Source organism: Aquarana catesbeiana, linkage group LG04 (genome assembly GCF_042186555.1).
Source record: "Aquarana catesbeiana isolate 2022-GZ linkage group LG04, ASM4218655v1, whole genome shotgun sequence".
NCBI classification, from domain to species: Eukaryota; Metazoa; Chordata; class Amphibia; order Anura; family Ranidae; genus Aquarana; species Aquarana catesbeiana.
The window spans coordinates 181,132,893-181,160,668 of NC_133327.1; the positions used below are offsets into that span (position 1 = coordinate 181,132,893).

Genomic DNA, 27,776 nt, shown 5'->3' on the forward strand with positions numbered 1-27,776 from the left:
GATAGTTAAAGTAGAATTCTGGGATAACCCTAATTTAGAAAAAATACCCCCTTACCCCTCCTGACACCTTTGATTACTAACCTGTGTAAGAAATCTGCATACAGTATACTTACCTATTTTCAGGCCGCTCTATTCCAGGCATGTGGTTGCTTCCCCTGTTCTCAGCCATCAACAGCTTCAGGGGATAGCAGGGAGCACCAACAAAAATGGGCCATTAAAGCCTATGGATGATGTCACTGCTCCAGGCTTTAACAGCTGTAGTTGGCCACTCTCTCCTCTATCCTGCAGCTGGCCGCTAACTGACACAAGGAAGATCACATGAACGGACTGGAGCAGCATGATAATAGATAAGTATACGCATCTTTCTTACACATGGTTAGCATGCATAGGTGTTACATAGTACATAGGTAGTTAGGTTGAAAAAAGGCACAAGTCCATCTAGTTCAACCAATAAAAGAGAAAAATAATAATAGGACAATCCCATATACCCAATCCTTTACCCACAGTTGATCCAGAGGAAAGTGAAAAAACCCCAGTAAAGCATGATCTAATTTGCTACAGCAGGCGAAAAAAAAAATCCATCCTGATCCCCCCAAAGGCAATCGGATTTTCCCTGGATCAACTTTACCTATAAATGTTAGTACCGTTATATTATGTACATTTGGGAAAGAATCCAGTCCTTTTTTTAAAGCAATGAACTGAGCTGGCCAGAACCACCTCTGGAGAGAGTCAATTTCACATTTTCACTGCTCTTACTGTGAATAAACCTTTCCGTATAGAGGAGAGAGAGTATTTTTAAGATTAGTTAGGGTTATCCCGGAATTTTACTTCAAATCCCCGCAGTTGTCACTATCCTTATTTTCTGAATATCCCAAAATCTCAGCTTTTGAAAATACAGATAAACTATTCCTGTTCTTTGAGTGTCACCTTCTCTTATAACTCTCTGCAGCCTTGAGTATACACACTGGAGAATGAGAAGGTGGCGGCATGCTGGAGATGTGTAGAAGGTGCTCAGAAGCAGAGGATTTTATAATTAACCGCTTCAGCCCTGGAAGATTTTACCCCCTTCCTGACCAGAACACTTTTTGCGATTCGGCACTGCGATGCTTTAACAATTGTGCGGTCGTCCCCACAAATAGAGCTTTCTTTTGGTGGTATTTGATCACCTCTGCGGTTTTTATGTTGTGCACTATAAACAAAAAAAGAGCGACCATTTTGAAAAAAACACAATATTTTTTACTTTTTGCTATAATAAATATCCCCCAAAAATATATATAAAAACATTTTTTTCCTCAGTTTAGGCCCATTGACACAGACAGCGGGACTCAGCCCCACCTCCCCCCGCTCCTGTGTCGCCAGATTTGCTTGACAGCGGGAGTCAATCGCTTCCACTGCTATCAATCTGTCCAATGAGGAGAGAGACATCAACGGGAGCCACTGCACTCGTGAGCGATGGATCAGATGGGCTCAGGTAAGGAAAAGGTGGAGGGGGGTCTGGGGGTCAGTTGCAACACAGAAGGTTTTTCACCCTAATGCAAAGATTGCATTAAGGTGAAAAACCATAAGGTTTTAAAACCATTTTAGCCCAGGTTCACACTGAGCTGTGAAAATGAAGCAGTGCGAGTTCAGCTGAACTGATTTCACTCCCGCATGTCAGTCCCAATTTCGGCCGCGATTTCAGAGACATCTGTGCAGGTTTCTGCACAGATGTCAATGTAAATTGCAGCCCGAAATCGCAAAAAGTAGTACAAAAATAACTTTTTGAAATCGGTGCGACGCTGCATTAGGACAGTGCCATTGCCGGCAATTGCCGCCGATTTGACATGCGATTTGACGTGTCAAATCATACCAATGTTTACCAGGGCTTAAAGCGGAGTTCCAACTGTTACATTTTTTTTTTTATTTTTATGAATATCGTTAGTTTAAAAGTTCTATTTATAGCACTCACCTTTCTATGATGTATCGCCGCTCGATTGCCGATTTGATAGAGAAAGATATCTTATATTCCTCTTTCCTGGCAATTTCCATATTGGCATGTGAAGCCCACAAGCACTATCTTCCGGGATCAGGTGCAGCTGAGCGACCAGCATGCACCGCTCGTTCTCACGCATGCGCAATAGGTACGGCTCGCAGCGCCGTACACTTCTGACGTTGCCATCACAACGGGCAGCGTCGTCAGAAGTGCCCGCCCCATTGTGATGACAACGAAGCCCTCGGCGCTGCCCACTGACTCCTGGGAAATGATGACAAGCACCTCCCAGGAGCAATAGCGAGCACAGGCGCAGAAGGAAATTACGTCAGGCACCGTGGAGAGGAAGTGGCAGAATACAAAGGACCCCATAGCAACAGTGCTGAAGGGGTGAGTAAAAAAAAAAAAAATTCCAAATGTTTTTGCTGATGCATAATGCTGTTGATTTCTGCAAAGTTGATTTTATGGGTGGAACTCCGCTTTAAGGTGAAAAAAATTTAGACTTTAGTACCATTTTAAATGACATGTAAATAGAAAGCACAACTCGCTAAAATTCAGGTACAGAAACAGCTAACATTTGAATACTGCAAATATTATCAAAGCCTCATTTATATCAGTCAATATAGATTTTTTAAAAAAACGTTAAACCTTTATTTTGGATAGAGTAGATTTCTTTCTCCTATTAGGGATATTTGTCTTCACTTCCTGTCTTGTAGAGAAGACAGGGTGTTGGAGTAAATCCTTACTAACAAAAGTCCTTGTTTTCATGTCCTGGTGACAACTCAGAATTTAGAATTTTCCCCACTTTCAGTCCTAATGACTATGATCATCAGGACAAACAGAGAGGTTGAATCTCCTCAGCGGGGACAAAGAAAGCAATTCAATCTTTACAGAGGTTCTAATCCTTACTTACTCCATCCAAACCTAAAGATATATCAACTCTTAAAAAAAAGTATGGGTTTTGAAAAAGAAAAAGGCTACATACTCACCTAGGTGAATGCAGCATCAGTTTGGTGCTGCATCTGTCCCCAACTGCCTCTAAGACCAAGAACCAAGGAATCAAAGTCCGCTGATCACTCAGTTCTCTGTATTCAGTGAACAGGGAGCTGGTGACTGTCAATCTCTGTTCTTCCCCTCCAATTCTCACTGGAGCGCTGGGCTCTGGAGGGGGCAGGAGCGGCTGCTCAGGCTCTCAGCAGCGCATTGAGAGGCTGAGCCAACTGCCAGTCACGCACTTAGATGGATACCGACATTAAAGTTGGGATCCATCCAGAGCCTGGACCAGCTGAGTGATGTCAGCCCACAGAGGACTTTAGCCCACTGTCTGTTGAAGATGAGTTACATGAGTGCAGAACTAAGTGCACTCTTGTGACCTACAGAAGAAGCACGAGCAAAAGAGCACTGGCCTTACTTCTCCTTTAATGTGTATTTCCAAGCAAAACTTTTTTTTTTCAGATTTTGCAAAAAGCAGGAAAGATTAGACCCCAGGTTGTGGTCTTACTGCTATTCAGGGTTCCATTAGAAAGACAGCAATGCTTGCGTAAACACAAGCATGGCACAAAAACATTTGCAAAAAATTTGAAAATGTTCTATTTTTTTAATAGCATTAGCGTATTTTGAATACAGCTGCACACATCCAATTATGTCCATGGGCGGCTGTAGGAAGCACCTGGGCTTCCTGGGTGGGGGCATATACCAGATTATGCATTGCACAGGCTTAAACACGCGTGTATAAGAGGCCAAAGTCAGGAGAAATCTCCTCCCTTTAGATTGTAAGCTCCACATGCAGGGCCCTCCTATTCCTTCTGTACTGAACTGTGTTGTAATTGTACTGTAAAGCACTGCTCCCCCTGTTGGCGCTATATAAATCCTGTATAACAATAATGGTCCTAGGTTTTAGTAAAAACATGGCAGGGGTTCACATCCTTCCCAAGCTGTCCAAAATGTAAAAAAATAAAATAGTATTAATAATAAAATAATAGAAATGAAAAAGTTTTTAGCTTGATGCAGATTTTAAGTTTGTTGCTGAAAAAACAACTACGTGGTGATGTGCAGAGTAAATTAAAATGCAACAACCAATGGGATTTCAGTTTGCTGCCAACAGACCATTAAGAAGATAAATCCTGATTGTTTTTCACTTTTTGCCTTATGCAAAGGTCTATTGATTCGAAGTATTGGGTTTGGAATAGGTTCTGTAGACCTAAGGCAGCATATTGCGGTCCTGGGACTCTGGAGTGCAGGTTAGCCAGTGTCTGACCGGCCGGCTGGTAAACTGTATCCTGCAGGCCAATAACAACATACAATCTGTCCGAGAAGATGGTACTGTACTTTATTCCAGGTACAGCAGCGGCTCTGACATTTGGTTTACTACAAAGTATAGGGATTGTAATTATTATGAAAATTACTATTCTTACTAATAAAATAATAAAAATTTAAAAAAAATCACAATAAAGCAAGATATTCTTATTAATGACAATATATTCTTCAGAACTAGGAAATGCTGGAAGCTGCTATGCTCATGAATATTCACCATTCAGCTCCATTTTACAGTAAAACAAACATTTGCATTGGTTTCTCTGTTGGTTTACTCAAAGTCCTTAAAATGTTATAAAGGACAACTTATTACTTCTAAACTTTACAATGTTCCATTTCAGCAGAAAAGTGCAAAAACAAATAACAACCAACATAATAGTATAAATCACACAAACAAATATCATAATAGCTAAATATAATACACTGGAAACAAACAGCTCACATACAAGCTATCCCGTAGAGATATAGTATAAGTGCATCAAGTATCAGATAACGTAAATCTGAGTTAAAAGACAGAAAGTCAATATATAGACTCTCCGTCACATTACTGCTGTCATTCTCGCCATGCCAGAACTACACAGCATCCATCCTTACAGATAAATCTCTAAACAAGATCCTGCAAATAGCATTGGAAACTCATGTATCTGCACACTGATCTATACAGATGTTACATAATGGAAATATATCAGCACTATATACAAAACATAAAAAAAAATAATAGTTATTAAAAAAAAAAAAAGCAGAAAAGCTAAATCAGATTACGTCTATGTGCATGCTAATATGAAGAAATGACACAGCTGTATCCATCCAAAATAATCCTGTGGCTGCTGTCACAGTTTGCTAAGGCATACTCTACCATTATGATCAGAGTTCTCGGTCTGCTTATTTCATCCACATCATCCTGTAGCACAATCTCATGTGACAGATCCTCCTGTCGTCTGGTGCAAATATGGGGACAGCTCCTCTGTACCACAGACCGAAAGGCTTGGAGCAGAACAATGCTGGCAGCACAGCCCATATCTGCATCCTGAAGCCCACAAAATAACTTCTATGTTGATGCTATGTTTGTACAACAGTGGCTCCTTGTCCCTGAAAGCAGCCTACACTGCAGCTGTAGCCAGACAGCTCTCCAATCAGTTCCTGCTGCCCTGATCATCTGATCACAACTAAAGAGCTTGGATGCAGCTAGAGGAAAAGACTTCATCTACTGTAACTGAACACTTGCACAGACATTAGGGCATGAAACATCTCAAAATCATTCTGGAATGGATAGGAGACCAAGGTTTCCTGTTTTCTTATTTCCACCGAGCAAGGAAAAGCTGCTTTTTCATGCTGCTTCCATTAGAATCCAAATTGATGAATAAAAGAATAGTCACATCTTCCAAACTGTAACAACACACAGCAAATATTTATTCTGTATGGTAATTTGGCACTCGTGAAGCATAGTACAATTTTAGATTTGTCTGTCCTATGAGAAAAATTGGACAAGTGTCATAATATATTACTAATTATTCATATCTTTCATATCTTCAAGAAGAGTTCAAGTAAAAAATAATTACAATCAAAAGAAATCTAACTTGGATTCCACACTGCTTCTTATTATACATTTTTTTTGCGTGAAATGCACATATTTTTTACTGACTGTGGAAACAGGTGTACAATGATTTATTATGGCAGCACTATGGATGTGGGAGGGGCAACTAAACTGTCCAATGAGCAGCTGTGTCCAGAACTGAGGGCCAAGCTAGATCTATGTTCGTAGAGATGCATTTCTTGTAGCATTAGGCAGGTGTGTTGTCATGCTTTAACAATGGACGTTAATGTGCAAGTGTTTTTGAATTTAGAATTTGGAGTGGATGAAGTTATTGACCATTGGCCATGGTCTGTTAATAGAGTGGGGCAAACAGTTCAAGCCGAGCAAAAGGTGACGCCACTAGGTGTCCCCGCCCCTTATCTATTTAAGACCTGTCAAATGGCAGAGCAGGCATTTTGCGGTCATCCTTCCTCGCGGGCGAAGCGTTTTTTTTTCTTTTTTTCAGGGTCCGGGGGTGCGGCGGGCATCGTGTTTGATGATGGATCTATATTGGGGGACATTGTTTTAAATTTTTTTTTTAATAAAGGATTTGTCAAAAACTGTTTTTTTTTTCTTATTGACACTTTTTTGGTGAATGAGTATTGGTACAATGTGCCCCATACTCATTCACATGGGGGGGACATTAAAGGGGGCTTCCAGATTTTGATAAGCCTCCTGCCCCCCATAACCACAGCCCAGGGTTGTCGAGATGAGGCCCTTGTCTACATCATGGGGACAAGGTGCTTTGGGATAGGGGAGTGAAGAGCCCCCTGCCCCAAAGCAACCCCCCATTTTGAGGACATGTGGCCTGGTATGGTTCAGGAGGGGGGGTGTTCGCTCGTCCGCCCCCCCACTTTCCTGACCTACCGGGCTGCATGTTTGGGTCTGGTATGAATCTTTTGGGGGACCCCATGCCGTTTTTTTAAAATGTTGGCATGGGGTTCCCCTTAAAATCCATACCAGACCCAAAGGCCCCTTATGTATTTGGGGGGGTACCCCACGCCATTTTTTTGTATTTCCGGCAATGGTAATGAATTGCCGGAAATTTAAATGTCATTTTTTTTCTTTAGAAATGTCAGTTTTGCTGCAGCAGGTTCTATACATGGTACAGATGTTATGAAATACGAAATTGTTCCCCGTGGGGTTTTTTAGCAGCAAAGAAGGGAGGTAAAAAAGTACTGTATGAGATTGCATAAATAGAATTTTAATAATGATAAAATATCAAAGAAAATTATAAATACAGTCGATGAGACATCAGCTGTGGTACAAAAAATAAATAAAATGAAAGCAACATCACTGGCATGACAGTCACAATATTATACAAGACATTGAGGTAAATTAGTACATATATGTATGAGTCCTGTATATTTGAATCCTGACGCGTTTCGACCCCACTGGGTCATCTTCAGAGGATTGTTGTGAACTGTAAAAATATTTGTAAGAATTGGCGTTCATAATGGACTGAATAATTCCCTCTTTTGAGGCTATCCAATACGACCTAATTCACTTTGATCGGTAACTATATATGAACATGTCCAATACTGCTGTTTTCTTTTTTATTTCATTTTTATTTAATTTATATATTTATTCAGTCCATTATGAACTCCAATTCTTGCAAATATTTTTACAGTTCACAACAATCCTCTGAAGATGACCCAGTGGGGTTGAAACGCGTCAGGATTCATATATACAGGACTCATAGCACATGACTCGTGTACTAATTTACCTCAATGTCTTATATAATATTGTGACTGTCATGCCAGTGATGTTGCTTTCATTTTATTTATTTTTTTGTACCACAGCTGATGTCTCATCGATTGTATTTATAATTTTCTTTGATATTTTATCATTATTAAAATTCCATTTATGCAATCTCATACAGTACTTTTTTACCCCCTTCTTTGCTGCTAAAAAACCCCACGGAGAACAATTTTGTATTTCATAACATTATCCGGGGTGCGCAGCCATTTTCTTCTCAATGAGTGTCTTTCTAGTTCTACATGGTACAGATGCGAGACTTTACATGCAGACTAAGGGGGCCCCCAGGCACTATATTTCGAGGAATTTTTCATTTCTGTTGTTTCAGTTTAAGCAAAATTAAAATCACTTTGCATTGATACATGTCCCCCAGGGCAGTACCCAGGCCCCCATACCCTTTTTATAGCCAATAACTTGCATATAAGCTTTCAAAATGGGGAGTTTGATTTTTCAAATTCGGGTCCCTGAGACTTCAATGGGGTTCAGGTCCGAACTTTTGCGATGTTTGAGCGGTCTGGCGCGAACCGAACCGGGAGGTGTTCGGCCCAACTCTATTTGTTAATACCTGCTGTGGTTGTGTCAAAACACATCAAAACACATTATTACTACCACTAACTTCTAATGCACTAAATGCAGAAAAAATGGACATGTTTTATATCTTAAAATGTGCTTCACTTCCACGCAGGAATGAGAACAGACATTCATTTTTATTTAGAACCTGGACATGTGTTGTAGTGCCTTGTAATTTGTAAGTTGACCCTTATGCTGATGATCCTGATGATGCTGATTGGCGAAATGCCTTGCGGCGGACTCCGCGGTCATCACTTCTGGTTTCCTATGATGTCACGTCCGGGCTGACATTTCTAATGGGATGGTGACTGGCAGACCTCTTAGAAGAACCACAAAGAAGAGGACTGAGTTGGAGGAGAGAAGCATTCTATTTAAAAAAAGCTTATTGGGACCTTTGGTTAAAGGTCTAATATCTCTGGTGAGTGAGCACTTTACACTGAGGGTTCAGCATGAAGAGGACCTGTCACAATTGAGCACTTTTTGGCACTTTGGTTTACATGCAGACACTTTCTAGATGTGAGTGTATTATTTTAGGTGCACATTTGATACGTTTGGATTTACTACACTATACGTTTTTTCCTTTGGATTACTCTTGCTTGATCGGATGGAGACAATCGGCGTTTGAAACATATCTACATGGCCGGCTCCCACAAAGTGACAGAGAAATCTAAGTTGAGGACACAATACATTTAAAGCGCTATTTGACCTCCTTATAACTGAGAGGTCAACAACTTCTGGTGAGCGAGCCCTTTTACACCAAGATATGCCTGGTGAAGGAGCACACATGCTCCGAACGAGCTTGTTGTGTGACCATCTTCAGGCTTCGGGAGCCTCTGGGAACTACTGACCACCACCACTGCCCAGCTGGACTACAAGAAGCCCAAGCTACTTATGCCATGCACATTTTATCTCACTAAAATTTACGTTTATGCAAGAGGCTTGTTACTGGAGAGAGCCCGTACAGACCTGTTGGAATCCACAGTGGGGATCTGATGTTGTTCTGATCCTACGATTACTTCTGGAGTAGCGTTTGGCTTAATATTGGAGGGTGTCTTCACAGATGTACCAGCTGGGTTCCCATCAGCTATCCATTGAGCTTTATTTGACCTTTTGGTCATACCTGTAGGTGAGCGGCCAATTTATACATCTATTGGTGGTGACTTTTTCTCTCTAATCCCTTTTCGTTATTAGATTGATGTTTATTTCTCCTCTATCAAGATATGGACTGATGAGTCATCCTGATTAATATGTATATGTTTTTTTTATTTTTAATCATATGGACTTTCTTTATGGACTCACTTAATATATTCACTTTCACTGACAATATAATTCAACACTTGTTGCAGGAATATTCTGTGTAGCGCTACCTTTTTCATTTTATGTGCTTTAAACAAAAGTTCTGCAGGTTGCTAAGTGACATAGGGCTCCTTGCAGACTCCTTCTCACTGTAATGCTTAAAAATGAAGCAACTGAAGTTGCGTGATTACATCAATACAGGGGAATGTAAATAATAGAAAATTAAAGAATGATTCCTGTAGAGCTGCTTTTCTCAACCTTTTTAACATGAAACCCTTGGTAAGCTAATAATTACTTTAACTACAGCTCACAGTACATTAGTGTGATAATCACTAGGAAGCATAGGCATGCGCAGGGGGTGTGCCAGGTGTGCCTGGGCACACCCTAATCACTAAAGGATTGATTTACTAAAACCAGAGAATGCAAAATCTGGTGCAACTCTATATGGTAGCTAATCAGCTACCAACTTCGGTTCAATTAAGCTTTGACAAAAAAAAACCTGGAAGCTGATTGGTTTCTATGCAGAGCTGTGCCAGATTTTGCACTCTCCAGTTTTAGTAAATCAACCCCTATGTGCGGTGACAATTCCCCCCTGCTGCCCGGGCTTCCTCCCCTCTTGTTGCCCTCCCGTCCCACAGTGCTTCTGGCTTCTCTCCCCCTGGCTGCTGTGGGGGATGTTTCAGGCTGGAGAGTGGGGAAAGGGGCTAGAAAATATGTAATTTACCAGCCCCTTCCTTTTCTAAACTAACACAGTGAACACACTCGCTCACTGTGTCCATTCATAGCTGAAGCATATAAAACATTTTTTACTATACTTCAGCTTGAGAATGAACAGGAAGCCACTTAGCACAGAGCACTTCCCATTCATTCACTGCCATGTTCAGCTGAGGCTGCAAAGAAAGGCATGTGTGTTTGAGCTTTGGGGTGCACACCCTAATGCAATAGGCTGCACACACCTATGCTAGGAAGTATGCTCCTTGCATTTGTGGCCATTGGGATAAATGCCCCTTATAGTTAACTAAAAAGAATATTGGTGTCAGTTGTTACTCATCTGAGAGGCAGAAGTTGCTCAATGTTCAAGGAAACCCTAACAATCCCGAGAGGAACCCTGTTTGAGAAAGGGTACTAGAGGCATTGGGTAGGGTTTAGGGAAATAAACTTGCTCAAAGATAGACTTTAGATATGGCACAAACAGCATTACACTGTTACTGATAACAGTCACCACTAAGGCTACTTTCACACTGAGGCACTTTACAGGCGTTTTAGCGCTACAAATAGCGCCTCTAAAGCGCCTCTCCTGTCACTCCAGTGTGAAAGCCTAAGTGCTTTCACAATCGAGCAGTGCGCTTGTGGGATGTTAAAAAAAGTCCTGCAAGCAGCATCTTTGGGGTGGTTTTGGAGCGGTAAATACACCGCTCCTAAAACGCCCCTGCCCATGGAAATGAATGGGCGCCGCTGCTGAAGCGCCTGCAAAGCGATTTGGCAACGACACTTTGCGGGCACTATTAACCCCTTCTTCAGCCGCTAGTGGGGGGTTAAAAGCGCCCTGCTAGCGGCTGAAAAGCGCCGTTAAAACTACTGTAAAGCGCCGCTAAAACTTACCGCGCTTTACCTCCGACGCTCTCACCACCCCAGTGTGAAAGTGGCCTAAGATTGTTGTAACTAGTATTGTACATCAAAATTTAACTGGTCTTAGTACTATTTATATTATGGCTACTAAACTGCAATGCGATTGAGGTACTGTCCAAAAACGTTGTCTAGTATTAAATTCAATATGGATGTATTTTCCATTATACCAATGTGTATGACTAACAAAATCGTGTATTATTGTTATTATTACATAATTTCTGTCCTTCAAGCAACCTTCAGTGTGGTAATTATCTTGTCCTAGAAGACCTGAAACACAATGACGCTGCCTGTCCGTCCAAATAAGAAACTGATATTGTCTAATAAATTGTCCACATGTAACAGTATCCAGTGAAACAACAAGCAGATGTGCTTAATAACTATTCCTGTAACCACAAGTAATGGCTGCTAAGATGCCTAAAATTCTCAACGTCCAATATGTAAGGTCCAGATATTTTCCCATTAGTATTAATATGCATTAAGGTGTTCACATGCATTTATGTTAACACTAATGGCCAGTATTAACCCAATTAAGCATGCATGCTGGTTTTATGGCCTGGCATTTTTTTTTTTAGAGCTGCCTAGCTTGAGTCTAGTGAAACACGATGAATGCCATCATTTAAAACCCCAGAGTTTACATGCAAATTCAGCATCATGTACCAATGTTCGGTCTTGCCTGTGAATAGGATCACCCTGCTTAAACACTGAATGTGCGTAAGACTGGCCTACAGACCTGCCCTTGCCAGACTATCCGTCACAAGAATAGGGATTCTACTAAAACAGAATTTCAAAATGGGTAATCACATCTCAGCTTTCATGTGTCCACCAATTGCTCAGAAACCACTATGCACTAGTGGCCGATAAGGTTTAATAAGTGTCAAATTTCCTGAGTCCTGAGACTGCTGCTGGGGGCCTCCATCTTATAAATGATGTCACCAGCTCCAGCAGGTTCAGAGCTGTCGTCACTCAAGTTACACCCTATAGCATTTGCCTTCACTCCTCCCCAGCTACTACATAAAAGGTTTTGTAAAGGTTTTGTAGAGAGCTGATTGATGGAGATGCTGGGCCAGCAAAGACAGTAATTGAAAACTGCCAGAAGAGGAGAAGCCTATGAGGTGCAAAGAGGGAGGGGGCTGAGCTAGGGAATTGACTCTCCTGAAGGGGTCAAATTTTCCAGTAGAACGAAAAGCGCACTGCAAGTCAATACAAATGTATTTAGGGAAAAGAAAAATATTGCAGGTAATCATTTAAAATACTTTTTTGTGTGCTTTTACCTGCAATTGTTTAAGTTGGAGACAGGGTCTCTTTAAGACAAATAATACATCAGTAAAAAACACTATGGGGTTGATTTACTAAAACTAGAGAGTGCAAAATTTGGTGCAGTTATGCATGGTAGCCAATCAGCTTCTAACTTCAGCTTTTTCAAATCTTTGGCAAAAATCCTGGAAGCTGATGGGTTTCTATGCAGAGCTGCACCAGATTTTGCACTATTCAGTTTTATTAGATCAACCCTATGCATATTAACATCATGCACATTTTACTTTTTAAGAAACCAAACACAGTGGTAATACTACTAAATATTACTACAAAGGAAGCAAATAATCAGCTTTCCCATGGTAATGACAGTCTCAAAAGTAAACAATGAATATAACAGGTCACATGCCTAGACCTCATAGAGGCTACAAAAATAGAACAAAAAAAAAAGAAATGAATGAAATGAAATGAAGATTAAAAAATCAGCCGCATGTCATGACTCACATGCAGCATATCAGCAGGGGTCAGATGTGTACGATATGCAATCCCTGGCCTCACTGTTTCTTTTTACTTATTGCCAGGTAGTCCAGTGTACCTGTGTAAAACCTTAGGTGACAGCGGTCATCTTTTTTTTCATTATTGTATATGAATACTGTTCACCACTTATAAACAAAAATAAACTATGAACAAAGTCTTGCAAAGGTAATAATATGCTAGGGAAAATAAAAAGAAACACATACCTTTTCTGGCAGGGTTACTCCCTACAATATCCAGAGAGAAATGAGAACAAAAGATCTCCGACATAGCAGAGAGAGAAAAATATTACCGCTCTGAAAGAGGTCTGTGAGGAACAAATATTTTCTCCATGCTGGAAGTAACAGGTGCAGGCAATGCTGGTAATTGAGAGGTAAACGAGAAATCCTGGATTCAAAAGTAATCTTCGATCTTTATTTAAGTATAATCATAAAAATACATGCCACGGCATCACAAAGCAGGAAACTGACGCGTTTCACACTGTAGTCAGTGTGAAACGCGTCAGATTTCCTGCTTTGTGATACTGTGGCATGATTAAGTATGATGCTGTGGCATGTATTTTTATGATTATACTTAAATAAAGATCGAAGATTACTTTTGAGTGCGGCTGTCCAGGATTTCTCGTTTACCTCTCAAGATCTCCGACATCCCATTAGATGTGCAGTTCTGCTATTCATACAATTCTTCTAAGCTTTAAGAGCAGTGGTCTTCAAACTGCAGCCCTTTGCTTGCCTTTATCCTACCTTTGGGGCACTATTCCTCCCATTGACATTAACAATGGAGCCCTATACCACTCACTGACACCAATGATGTAGCATCATTCCTCTCACTGACACAAATGACAGGGCACTATTACTCTCACTGACACCAACAATGGGGCACTATTCCTCTCACTGACACCAATGACCGGGTACTATTCCTTCCATTGACAACAATGACAGGGCACTATTCTTTCCACTGACACCAATGATAGGGCTTTGTTACCGATGGCAGGAAATTTTTTACTCCCACTGTCCACAGCTCAGTCCCTCTAAAGTCTGAAGGACGGTAAACTGGCCCTTTGTTTAGAAAGTTTGGAGATCCAGCATAAGAGTGTCAAATCTTTCACTTACCGTAATCAATGGATCTTTCAGATCTTTTGCAATGACTACTGTCTGCTTATTTTGAAGCTAAATACATTGATGAACACTGGGATGCTGGGTAGACTAAAATATGCACTGTGCTGTGCTGTGCCAGAGGACTCAATTAGCTTCAAGCTAGTTTTTGCAGGAAATGTAGGAAAAAGACTTGGCTAGGGTACCCCAGATGTATAACCATCCCCATATCAACCCTAAACATTCCCAAACTTAGTTATACACAAATGACTAGGGATGAGCCAAACACCCCCTGGTTCGGTTCGCAGCAAAACATGCAAACAGGCAAAAAATTTGTTCGAACATGTGAACACCATTTTAGTCTATGGGACACGAATGTGAAAAATCTAAAGTGCTCATTTTAAAGGCTTATTTGCAAATTATTGCCATAAAAAGGGGACCCGGGTCCTGCCCCAGGGGACATGTATCAATGCAAAAAAAAGTTTTAAAAACGGACGTTTTTTGGGAGCAGTGATTTTAATAATGCTTAAAGTAAAACTGCTCGCGGCTGTAATGTATTGTCGGATCCCGGCAATATAAATAAAAATACCAAAAAAAAAAAAGAACAATTGGCCCTTGGGCGGTGGTGGTGCTACAACACTGTAAGCCCTCGCAGATACTCTTGTTTGGCGCAGGAACAGGCCCTGCTGTGAAATATTATATCAAAAATTGTAATTACATGCCCCTGTTATAGAGGGGCAGAAAAATGTTGCCTTGGGTGGTGGTGGTGGTGCCACAACACTGTAACCCCTCACAGATACTCTTGTTGGGTGCAGGAACGGGCCCTGCTGTGAAATATTATATCAAAAATTGTAATTATATGCCCCTGTTAAACAGGGGCAGAAAAACTGGGCCTTGGGTGGTGGTGGTGGTGCTACAACACCGTAACCCCTCACAGATACTCTTGTTGGGCGCAGGAACGGGCCCTGCTGTAAAATATAAGATCAAAAATTGTAATTACATGCGCCTGTTAAACAGGGGCAGAAAAATTGGGCCTTGGGTGGTGGTGGTGGTGCCCTAAACCAAAAATATTGTTGGAAGCTAGAATCATCAAGATTGAGGAGGAATAGGATAGTCAGCATAGGCAGTCTTCAAGGGATCCCACAAACATAGCAAATTCAATCTGTTACATCAGCATCAGGTGCTTGATAGCTGCTGATCCAGGACTGATTCATTTTATGAATGTGAGCCTATCAACGGAGTCTGTGGACAGGCGCACTCTTTGATCCGTTACAAACCCTCCAGCAGCACTGAATGTGCGTTCAGAAACCACGCTGAATGCAGGGCAGGCCAGTAGCTCAATTGTATATTTCGCAAGTTCTGGCCAGTGGTCCATCCTCAAGACTCAGAAACCCAGTGGATGCTCTGTTGGAAAAGTCTCCAAGTCTGCTCTTGCCCCTAGATATTCCTGCACCATGTATTGCAGATGCTGGCGATGGTTTGTGCGAACTGATCAGACCTTGGCACTGAGGACTGAAAATTGGTTTAAAGGCATTGGTCAGCCGGCCACCTTCTCCACTGCTCTTCCTCTGATTGAATGAAGCCTCAGCAACACATTGTCCAGCACCAGGAAATTGTAACCTCCCAGGTTCTGGAAATGCATTGCACAAACCTTTCTTCAAGACCTCCTGAAGATGTTTTATCCTCTGCCCCTCTGTGAAGGCAGGATGAGTTCTGCAACCTTACCCTTGTAACGTGGATCAAGAAGGGTTGCCAGCCAGTAATGATCCCTCTCCTTGATACCACGAATCCTAGGGTACTTTCACAGGCTTTGCAGAATCAGGGAGGCCATGCACCATCCCTTGAAGACTGCTGCTGAGTGTTATCCTCTACATCCATGCTGACACAATCCTCCTCCTCTTCTTCCTGTGTGTTTGGCGGGCCCGCAGAAATGCTATCTGGATAAAGGGGGCCTTGAGAGGTAAAGAAGTCCACGTCTTCCTCCCGCTGATCTGCCTCAAGTGCCCTTTTCATGATTCCACGAAGCGTGTGCTCCAACAGGAAGACTAGAGGGAGTGTCACTGATGCATGCATTGTCACTGCTCACCATCCTTGTGGCCTCCTCAAATGGTGACAAGACAGTGCATGCATTCTTGATCAGTAGCCACTGGGGTGGTGAAAAGAAGCCAAGCTCCCCTGACCCTGCCTTGGTGCCATACTCGCACAGGTACTCATTGATGGCCATCTGCTGTGTGTGCAGCCGCTGCAGCATTGCCAACGTTGAGATCCACCGGGTGGGCATGTCACGAATGAGGAGGTTGGTGGGCAGGTTGCATTCCCTTTGAATGTTAGCCAGCCGAGCACTGGCATTGCATGACGGGCGGAAATTACCAGACTTTTTTGGCTTGCCTCAGAAGATCCTGTAAACCTGGGTACCTGCTCAAATAACGCTGCACCACCAAATTCAGGACGTATGCCAAACATGGAACGTGGGTTAAGTGTCCCTGACGGAGGGCGAAGAGAAGGTTGGTGCCATTGTCGCATACAACTATTCCTGGCTGCAGCTGGTGTGGCGTGAACCACCTCTGAGCCTGCCCCTGCAGAGCTGACAGAATCTCTGCCCCAGTGTGGCTCCTGTCCCCTAGCCAGACCAACTCAAGCACCACATGTCATCTTTTAGCCTGACTGCTTGCGTAGCCCTCAGAACGCTTACAGAGCACCGCTGGTTCAGTGGACAAATCTGCAGAAGAGGCCATAGAGGAAGAAGAAGAGGAGGGGGTGGACAAGAGAGCTGTGGCAAAATCACCACTAGCATTTTGGAGGCGTGGTGGTGGAACAAGCTCCGACAACACTGAACCCTGTCCTGCATCCTTCCCAGCTGCCAGCAGAGTTACCCAGTGCACCGTAAAGGAAAGGTAATGTCCCTGCCCATGCCTGCTGGACCATGAGTCAGCGGTAATATGAACCTTACGGCTGACTGCCCTGTCCAACAAGGCCAAAACATTGCCTTCCACATGGCCTTCCGTGAAAAGTAATGGTGTTTTGGAACCTGCCACTGAGGTACAGCAAATTCCACAAATTCACGAAAGGGGGCAGAGTCTACCAGCTGAAAAGGCAGCAGTTGCAGTGCTAGCAATTTGGCCAAGCTAGCATTTAGACGCTGAGCATGTGGATGGCTGGGACCAAATTTCTTTTTACGGTTCAGCAACTGGAGTAGGGAAATTTGCCTGCTAATATCAGATGGTGGTGTACTGCTAGCAGATTGGCTGCAAGTACTTGGAACACCTATTGTTATACCTTCATTCCTCTCAGTGCAGGTTTTTGCGAGGACTGGAGGTATAGTAGGGTTGGAGATCCCAGATGAGGAGCAAGGATAAGTCCGCCTTTTTCTTTGATGTGGGTCTTTCAAGTGCTGTTGCCAACAGGCTGCATGGCAGGTCGTCATATGTCTGGTCAAGCATGTGGTGCCCAAGCAGCTGCTGTTCTGGCCACACTTGATCCGCTTCAGACATATGTTGCAAACAGCAACGGTGCGATCTGCTGCACACATGTCGAAAAAGGCCCACACCAAGGAACTTTTAAAAGTCAGCGGGGAGTCAGCAGTGCCCTGCACCTGCGGAGCTCTGCAGTGTGATGCAATAGGGTGTCTTCCCTTAAGCTGCCCCCTAGAGGACATCCTTCCTCTTTGGAGTTGTGCCTCCTCCTCCTCTCTTCTTTCAGGCACCCAAGTACAGTCAGTGACCTCATCATCCCCTCCCTCCTCATCACTGGAGCAAACCTGGCAGTAGGCTGCAGCTGGGGTAACATGACTGCCAGTTTCTTGTCCTTCTTGGGCACCCCCTGTCTAGGCTCATGTTACTCCCTTCCTCAACCTGGGAACCAACATGGAGCCTTCAAATCACTGCGCATCTTCCAGCAGCATGTACCCGACACTGTGGTCAAATAATTCTGGGGACTTGGGGACTATATATATATATATATATATATATATTACACCACTTGAAGTGTATTAGAAACAGTACACCACAGAATGCACTGTAGATATAGGCTACACTGGAAGCAGAGTATATATGAAACAGTACACCACGGAATCCACTGTAGATATAGGCTACACTGGATGCAGAGAATATATACTGTATTTATTGGCGTATAACACTCACTTTTTCACCATGAAAATTGGGTACAAATAGCGTGTGCGTGTTATACGCCAATACCTCAATTTTAACTGCCTCGGAGGGGACAGGGAAGGGGGCAGGACGAGCGGCATCAGATTACATACAGTGAGAAACTCCTGTTTACTTGGTGGCCTCTGTAATAGGAAGTCCCATCTCCCGGGCCGCCATTGGACCACTGTTCTGTCTATCATAGGAGATTCTCACTGTATGTAATCTGTCGGCGCTCATCCCACCCCCCCTCCCTGTCCCCTCTAGGCTGCAGATGGGCATCGATCAGGCTGCACTGATGGCAATGGTGAGGCTGCTGCATTGATGTGGACTGGTGAGGCTGCATTGATGGCACTTGTGAGGCTGCAGATGGGAATTGATCAGGCTGCATTGAAGGCAATGGTGAGGCTGCAGATGGGCACTGACCCTTATTTTGCTTCAAAGTTCCTTATTTAAAATTTAAGTTTTCTTCCTGAAACTTCCGTCTGAAAATGAATGTGCGTGTTATACGCCTGTGCGTGTTATACGCCGATAAATACGGTATATATATATATATATATATATATATATACATGAGACTGTATATATATTAATACACTGTCTGCACTGGCTGAATATCGAGTAAACACTGAATATATAGTCTATGCTAAATGCAGAGTATATATATATATATATATATATATATATATATATATATAAATATATATATATATATCTCAAATACACTGCCAATAACTGAATAACCTGCCTGCTTAATCTAAATCAAGCTAGCTTTCTGTCCACGCCAACAACACTACACACGGCCGCCGTGTAAGCAGCTCAGGGGGACTTAGTCCCCCTGAGCCACGATTGGCCAAAGACACCCTGCCTTTGGCCAATTATGACTCTTTTAGCAGAGCGCGTTGTTATTGGCCAAAGCATGCAGGTCAGGTGCATGCTTTAGCCAATCATCATACAGCAATGCACTGAGATCTCGCAGTGCATTATGGGGTGTTCCACGGCCCTCAAATTTTCCGCGAACGCCCCATAATATTCGTAATTCCATTACTTGGAGTACAGTGCACAGGAAAAGTATTCGTAGACCTCGGGTGATAGGCTCATACCGTCATGTGATTGGTCACTGACAAGCTTTCAAGAACATGCCCACTAGGCACCCCCACTATAACCCTACACCACTTTATGAATCCTCAATTTTGTAGCAAGCAGTGCAGAGTAACCAAGGAACGGAAGGGAGGGTGTCCTTTGTCCAGGGCTGTGTTTTGGCCTAGGCCAACACTTTGCGGTGGGCGGCAAAATAGGCCGCCCCCCCGCATGAGAGAAAGCCCCCCCACCCTTCTGACTGATTCCCGGCTCCCGCTGCCGCCTCCCGCACACTTGCAGCCCACGGCGGCCGGCTTTCTGTAGCGGCGCCGCTGTGTATGGGCGTGCTTGGCAGAGGGTGGGGGCGTGTATCTCATGCCCCCTACTCTCTGACAAGCACGCCCATACACCGCGGCGCCGCTACAGAAAGCCGGCCGCCGTGGGCTGCAAGTGTGTGGGAGGCGGCAGCGGGAGCCGGGAATCAGTCAGACGGATGGGGGGCGGCGTGTGTCACTCGCGCCCCCCATAAGCAACAGGTGACAGGTGGAGCCTTAAGCTCCGCCTACCCTCCCCTGCACTGCTTTCCTGCAGTGAATCGTCTCCTCGGCCCTGGGGCTGTGATGTCAGGAGGAGAGAGAGGAGCACGAGGGAAACCCCCAGGACAGCAGGTACAATGATTTAATAAAGTATATCAGTATTATGGGCACTGGCAGCATTTGATGGGCACGGTGGCTGCATTTGATGGGCACAGTGGCTGCATTTGATGGGCACAGTGGCAGCGTTTGATGGGCACAGTGACTGCGTTTGAGGGCACAGTGGCTGCGTTTGATGGCACAGTGGCTGCGTTTGATGGCACAGTGGCTGCGTTTGATGGGCACAGTGGCTGCGTTTGATGGGCACAGTGGCTGCGTTGATGGGCACAGTGGCTGCGTTTGATGGCACAGTGGCTGCGTTTGATGGCACAGTGGCTGCGTTTGATGGGGCACAGTGGCTGCGTTTGATGGGGCACAGTGGCTGCAATTGATGGGCACAGTGGCTGCGTTTGATGGGCACAGTGGCAGCATTTGATGGGCACAGTGGCAGCATTTGATGGGCACAGTGGCAGCATTTGATGGGCACAGTGGCAGCATTTGATGGGCACAGTGGCAGCATTTGATGGGCACAGTGGCTGCATTTGAGGGCACAGTGGCAGCATTTGATGGGCACAGTGGCTGCGTTTGATGGCACAATGGCTATGTTTGATGGCACAATGGCTACGTTTGATGGGGCACAGTGGCTGCGTTTGAGGGCACAGTGGCAGCATTTGATGGGCACAGTGGCTGCGTTTGAGGGCACAATGGCTATGTTTGATGGCACAATGGCTACGTTTGATGGGGCACAGTGGCTGCATTTGATGGGGCACAGTGGCTGCGTTTGATGGGGCACAGTGGCTGCGTTTGATGGGGCACAGTGGCTGCGTTAGATGGGGCGCAGTGGCTGCAATTGATGGGCACAGTGGCTGCAATTGATGGGCACAGTGGCTGCATTTGATGGGTACAGTGGCTGCATTTGAGGGCACAGTGGCTGCGTTTGATGGGCACAGTGGCTGCATTTGATGGGCACAGTGACTGTGTTTGATGGGTACAGTGGCTGCATTTGAGGGCACAGTGGCTGCGTTTGATGGGGCACAGTGGCTGCATTTGATGGGCACAGTGGCTGCGTTTGGGCACAGTGGCTGCGTTTGATGGGCACAGTGACTGCGTTTGATGGGTACAGTGGCTGCGTTGGAGGGCACAGTGGCTGCATTTGATGGGCACAGTGGCTGCATTTGATGGGCACAGTGGCTGCATTTGATGGGCAAAGTGACTGCGTTTGATGGGCACAGTGACTGCGTTTGATGGGGCACAGTGAGACACCCCCCCCCCGTGATAGCATTAAAACTCAGCAGCTAAAAATACTGTAGCTGCTGACTTTTAATATTAGGACACTTACCTGTCCAGGGATCCAGCGATGTCGACACCTCAGCCGATTTTCGGATTGGCTCTCGGGTTTTGCCACTATCATTCATGGTAAGGGAAACCGACCGGTTCCCTACTGCACATGTGCGAAGCGCGTTGCACTTTCTGAATGGCCCAGCGGAGGAAGGAGGAGGGGGGCAAACTTCAGAGGGGACAGCGCAGTCTCCCGGAAGTGGGGAAGGGTACCTGTCAGAAACAGGTATCCGTTCCCCCCTGAAAGGTGCCAAATGAGCCTAAAGAGGAAGGGGTGTTGTTTACAGATGATAGGGTGGGTCTTAAACAGGAAGGGGTGTGTCCTCGGCAGGATGGGGTGGGTCGTATTTAAATTAGGGGGGTGCATGCGTTTAGTCAGGCCTAGGGCAGCACAAAACCTAAATACACCACTGCCTTTGTCTGTACTGTACTCCAAGATATAGAATTTTCAGATATGTCAAAATTCCCCTTTCCTTAATTGTACGTTACAGGACTAAGATAAAGTATTCACAGACCCTAGGATGTTCCCAAGCAATGAATGAGAAGGGTGGGCAACAGCTAGGCAAGCAGAACTGTGCCAACAGGCAGGGCTGTGTTTTGGCCTAGGCCAACAAGGCCTAGGCCTAGGGCGGCACTTTGCGGGGGGCGGCAAAATAGGCCGCCCCCCCGCATGAGAGAAAGCCCCCCCCACCCTTCTGACTGATTCCCGGCTCCCGCACACTTGCAGCCCACGGCGGCCGGCTTTCTGTAGCGGCGCCGCTGTGTATGGGTGTGCTTGGCAGAGGGTGGGGGCGTGTATCTCACGCCCCCTACTCTCTGACAAGCACGCCCATACACCGTGGCGCCGCTACAGAAAGCCGGCCGCCGTGGGCTGCAAGTGTGCGGGAGGCGGCAGCGGGAGCCGGGAATCAGTCAGACGGATGGGGGCGCTTTCTCTCATGCGGGGGGGCGGCGTGTGTCACTCGCGCCCCCCATAAGCAACAGGTGACAGGTGGAGCCTTAAGCTCCGCCTACCCTCCCCTGCACTGCTTTCCTGCAGTGAATCGTCTCCTCGGCCCTGGGGCTGTGACGTCAGGAGGAGAGAGAGGAGCACGAGGGAAACCCCCAGGACAGCAGGTACAATGATTTAATAAAGTATATCAGTATTATGGGCACTGGCAGCATTTGATGGGCACTGGCAGAATTTGATGGACACAGTGGCTGCATTTGATGGCCACAGTGGCTGCATTTGATGGGCACAGTGGCAGCGTTTGATGGGCACAGTGGCTGCGTTTGATGGGCACAGTGGCTGCGTTTGATGGCACAGTGGCTGCGTTTGATGGCACAGTGGCTGCGTTTGATGGGGCACAGTGGCTGCGTTTGATGGGGCACAGTGGCTGCAATTGATGGGCACAGTGGCTGCGTTTGATGGGCACAGTGGCAGCATTTGATGGGCACAGTGGCAGCATTTGATGGGCACAGTGGCAGCCTTTGATGGGCACAGTGGCTGCGTTTGAGGGTACAGTGGCAGCATTTGATGGGCACAGTGGCTGCGTTTGATGGCACAATGGCTATGTTTGATGGCACAATGGCTACGTTTGATGGGGCACAGTGGCTGCGTTTGAGGGCACAGTGGCAGCATTTGATGGGCACAGTGGCTGCGTTTGAGGGCACAATGGCTATGTTTGATGGCACAATGGCTACGTTTGATGGGGCACAGTGGCTGCGTTTGATGGGGCACAGTGGCTGCGTTTGGTGGGGCACAGTGGCTGCGTTTGATGGGGCACAGTGGCTGCGTTAGATGGGGCACAGTGGCTGCAATTGATGGGCACAGTGGCTGCAATTGATGGGCACAGTGGCTGCATTTGATGGGCACAGTGACTGTGTTTGATGGGTACAGTGGCTGCATTTGAGGGCACAGTGGCTGCGTTTGATGGGCACAGTGGCTGCATTTGATGGGCACAGTGGCTGCTTTTGGGCACAGTGGCTGCGTTTGATGGGCACAGTGACTGCGTTTGATGGGTACAGTGGCTGCGTTGGAGGGCACAGTGGCTGCATTTGATGGGCACAGTGGCTGCATTTGATGGGCACAGTGGCTGCATTTGATGGGCACAGTGACTGCGTTTGATGGGCACAGTGACTGCGTTTGATGGGGCACAGTGAGACACCCCCCCCCCCCCCCCGTGATAGCATTAAAACTCAGCAGCTAAAAATACTGTAGCTGCTGACTTTTAATATTAGGACACTTACCTGTCCAGGGATCCAGCGATGTCGACACCTCAGCCGATTTTCGGATTGGCTCTCGGGTTTTGCCACTATCATTCATGGTAAGGGAAACCGACCGGTTCCCTACTGCACATGTGCGAAGCGCGTTGCACTTTCTGAATGGCCCAGCGGAGGAAGGAGGAGGGGGGGCAAACTTCAGAGGGGACAGCGCAGTCTCCCGGAAGTGGGGAAGGGTACCTGTCAGAAACAGGTACCCGTTCCCCCCTGAAAGGTGCCAAATGAGCCTAAAGAGGAAGGGGTGTTGTTTACAGATGATAGGGTGGGTCTTAAACAGGAAGGGGTGTGGCCTCGGCAGGATGGGGTGGGTCGTATTTAAATTAGGGGGGTGCATGCGTTTAGTCAGGCCTAGGGCAGCACAAAACCTAAATACACCACTGCCAACATGCCCAATAAAACAAGGGTCAAAAAGACTGAACTTCAGAGTGCAATTGCACGAGGCTCCAAGCAAAAAGTGGCAGAAAAAAGTGTGCAACGTGTGGTAATATGTTACACCAGGTCCACCTGAGACTAAGCTCTGAGTGGTTGAGATTTATTGTCAAATTGGAAAAATTTACACCATAGTGAATGCAATTCAAATATCATCACAGTTTTTAACAGTCATTAAAAGTAGGAATGCACCAATATATCGGCGGACGAAAATAGGTTTATCAACGTTTTGCTGATAGAAAAAAAGGTGCTGATTATGGCCTCCCAAAAAAACGCTTGCGATTTTGCCAGGTTTACAGTGTGTTTTTGAATCGGTCATGTAACTCAAAAACAGCATTAAAAAAAATGGAAAGTTGGTGCGTTTTTGCCACGTTTTCAATGCATTCCAATGGGGAGGTGGGTTTTTGGTGGGTTTTTTTAACTGACCAAATATGTACCATAAAAGCGGCAAGCAGGATTTTTAACACCGCAATGCAAGCGCAATGGACCTATGTGAAGACATACACAGAATTTAAAGGGATGTATTTTTCTTGAGCTTTTCTTGCACTTTTTTTCACGCAAAAGCACTTCAAAAACTGCTCAGTGTGATACCAGCCTGAAAAGGTGCCTATGATGGCCGAAAACAAATTTGTATTCATTTAAATTTATGATATTAATTAAAAAGTAGAATATAATACAATTAAGTATTAAAATATATATATTTTTTTAAAAAATCCATTTTGGTTTTCGGCCAAGTGCATTCAGAATTTTTGGTTTCGGTCCAGAATTTTTATTTCGGTTCACCACTAGTCATAAGTATAAAGAGTGACCATGGCTTACCTGTCCATGATGCTGGACTGTATATGAAATCCAGGCTTTGCCTGTCTCGGTAGAAGAAAGGGGGGGCATTTTGGGACTTTGATTGAGGCACATCAACTGATGTGCCTCCATCCCGGATTCAAGTATTAAATAAGGGGCATTTTGGGACTTTAATTGAATCAGTTGACTGGTTGGGGTCAAAAAAGAGACTAAGCAGATTGAATTGCATGAGTGTATTGAAATAGTAAATCATACATAAACAAATGATGCATACATATGCATGTGGAAGTGACGAATATCAATCCATATACATAATAACAACACAATAATACATAATAAGTTAGTTGTATCAATAACATCATAAAATGTGTGTAAATACAATGCAATGAGCAGCACATAGTAACATGATGTAATATGGGTATAAAACTGTATGGGTCATAAAAAGATAAAGTATATCTAAAAAAGTCCTATAAACGCATGTAGCTACATCCTTTGAGCCCTACGCGTGTCATGTAAAAACACTTCCTCAGGGGCAGATGCTATAGGATATGATATATACCAAGCTGTGATGTGTATGTGAGCTGAGACGGAAATGTTGTCCGTCCCGGGAGCTGGGGCGGCAGAGAAATCCGGCAAATGACGGGCAGCACAGGCATCATACCCAGCCAACAAGTTGCCATTTCAACCATGGAACCAGGTATTTGATAAGGGTTATATATGATTATCTTGGTGGTGTGCTTGGAAGCAGAAGCTTCTCAGAGCTGTGGCGTTTGCAAGTGTAAGGCAACCTGTCTCGGTGGGTGTAACCCCAAACAGATCTTCAGGGACTGAGTACCATAGGGATGGACCATGGCCCAGGAACTGTATGGCACCAGTCAGCTGACTGTACACATTGCAAGGGGAGCACCCATGCAGGATCCAGCGCCCGAAGGAACGTTACAGGCTGTCCCCGTAGTGTGCAGGCAGCTCCCAAGGTTTACTGAGGTTACACCCATGCACATTTGAACTGGTTGATTTAAGAGTAATTTCTCCATGAAGGAGAGAAGGTCCAACACCTTAGGGCACTAGCAAAAAACGGAGGATTCACAGAGTGGGGTAGGGTTATAGTGGAGGTGCCAAGGGGGCATATCCTTGAAAGTGTTGTCAATGTCCAATCACCTGAATGTGGGAGCTTACAACGGTCTGTTAATACTTTGCCTGTCTTCTGTGTTATTCAATTAAGATAATTGCATTTAGGGAAAGAAGCAGGAAATAGCTACACATTAAAAAAAGGTTTTAAATGTCAACTCTGGGCTGGCCAGATATATGGTGACAGATCCAACCCCCACATATAGATGATGTACTAATTATTTAGTCTAATGAGTTTATAATAGAGAGAAATGCTTACATTACACCCCAGTACTGCAGCGGTTCACATGTGCAATCTTTAATATATAAAAGGATGTAAAATTGAATACCTCGCTGATAAAAAAATAAAAATAAAAAGTATCACATATACAGTCAATACAAGCAGCTGCAATAGTTCGGCTGATGTCAGCTGCAGCTGTTTTGTTCTGTTTAATCCTTTACATCAGTATAATTGTTGTGCTCCCACACTGCACAGCCAGCTTATGTGACTCAAGAAATCTACTTCTGACATGTATGGCCAGAGATAAGCAGGACTGACCTACAAAAGAAAGCTTGGGGGCCCATTTACTTTTATTATTAAAAGTGAACCATGCACAAATGAGCTGAAGACGCTTAGTGGTTAACAGAGAAAATACCGATTCCTGGATAGCAAGCCATTGGAGAAGCAGATACACTCATGTGCAGAAATTACATGCTGGGTCTGACCTAATGAAAGTATCAGAAGATAATAACACATCACTAAAAATACCTTGAAATTGCCTTAACAAAAAATTCCTTCATGTATATTCTTTGTTCTGCAGGGGGATGCAGTCAATTGTGTTAACTAATCACAGCAATTTATTACATTGTTAGCTCTTTATTTAAATAATGGCTTGTGCACAAAGGTTTTAGGGGCTAAAGGCAAAAGTTTCTAACACTTTGTATTGCTGGTGGCAGACTGGAATGAATCTGAGGACATTTGCAGAGAGAACAACAATTTAGTGCATATATTCAGGATAAGGGTGAAATTGCTAAATTACTACCTTTTTAGAAATCGAATTTCATTTGTAGGAGTAACATCAGCTGCACAGGACATGTATATTGACATCATAGTACTATTTCTTTTAAAAATTTAATAACTCCAGGCACCATATAAAACATGCTTCAATGCACTTATATTTCCTTAGAAGCCATGAAAGCATGCTTCAGCTCACCAGTTACTCATGGCACACATTAGACTACTTCAGTTAAACCATATCAATTTAAATAGTTATATTTTTATTCTAGGTGTTGTTTTGGGTCTTAAATAACCCTTATAAAGCTTAAAATCAAATTAAATCCAATCAATAAAAAATCCATATACGCTTTAACATATTAATATAATTGAAATTGTTAAATATTTGTAAATCTGCATTAATCTTACATTAAACAAGGCAGGCCTTTGCACTACATAGTTGAAGGTAAATCTAAAGAAATTTGAACAAGAAAATTGTATAACGTATGGCCAACCTAAAGTGATTGTAAAGTTTTGCTTTTTTTCTAATAAAATAACAAACATGTGATACTTACCTCCTCTCTGCAGTAGATTTGCACAGGGCAGCCCGGATCCTCTTCTTCTCGGATCCCTCCTTGATGCTCCTGGCCCTCCCTCCTGTTGAGTGCCCCCCACAGCAAGCAGCTTACTATGGGGGCACCCAAGGCGAGCTGCAGCTCTGTGTGTCCATTCAGACACAGAGCTGTAGCCCAGCCCCTCACGCTCCTGATTGGCTGAGTTTGATTGACAGCAGCGGGTGCCAATGGTGCCGCTGCTGTGTCTCAGCCAATCAGGAGGGAGAGTCCCGGACTGACGAGGCACTCATGGGCATTGCTGGATAGAGATGGGGCTCAGGTAAGTATTAGGGGTGGTGGCTGCTACACACAAAAGGCTTCTTATCTTTTTGTTTTCCATTAAACGTAGGTTTTATTGAACAAAAAAAAGGTATTGTGTACAAGGTAAACATC

At 44.4% G+C, this 27,776-nt stretch overlaps 1 protein-coding gene across 4 annotated transcripts in view; it reads right to left on the reverse strand.

Moving 5' to 3' along the window:
* Nucleotides 1-27,776, reverse strand: part of DOCK10 (dedicator of cytokinesis 10) — a 428,377-nt gene that overhangs the window by 337,857 nt on the left and 62,744 nt on the right. For 2 of the 4 annotated variants that reach the window (XM_073625967.1, XM_073625966.1), the window contains exon 1: nucleotides 5,139-5,585. The exons of 1 other annotated variant lie outside the window; for it this stretch is intronic. In XM_073625967.1, coding sequence (XP_073482068.1) covers nucleotides 5,139-5,300 — 162 coding nt within the window. In that variant the 5' untranslated portion in view covers nucleotides 5,301-5,585. Of the gene's footprint in view, nucleotides 1-5,138; nucleotides 5,588-27,776 lie in introns of those variants that run through there. One more of the 4 variants, XM_073625970.1, reaches the window with a different exon arrangement.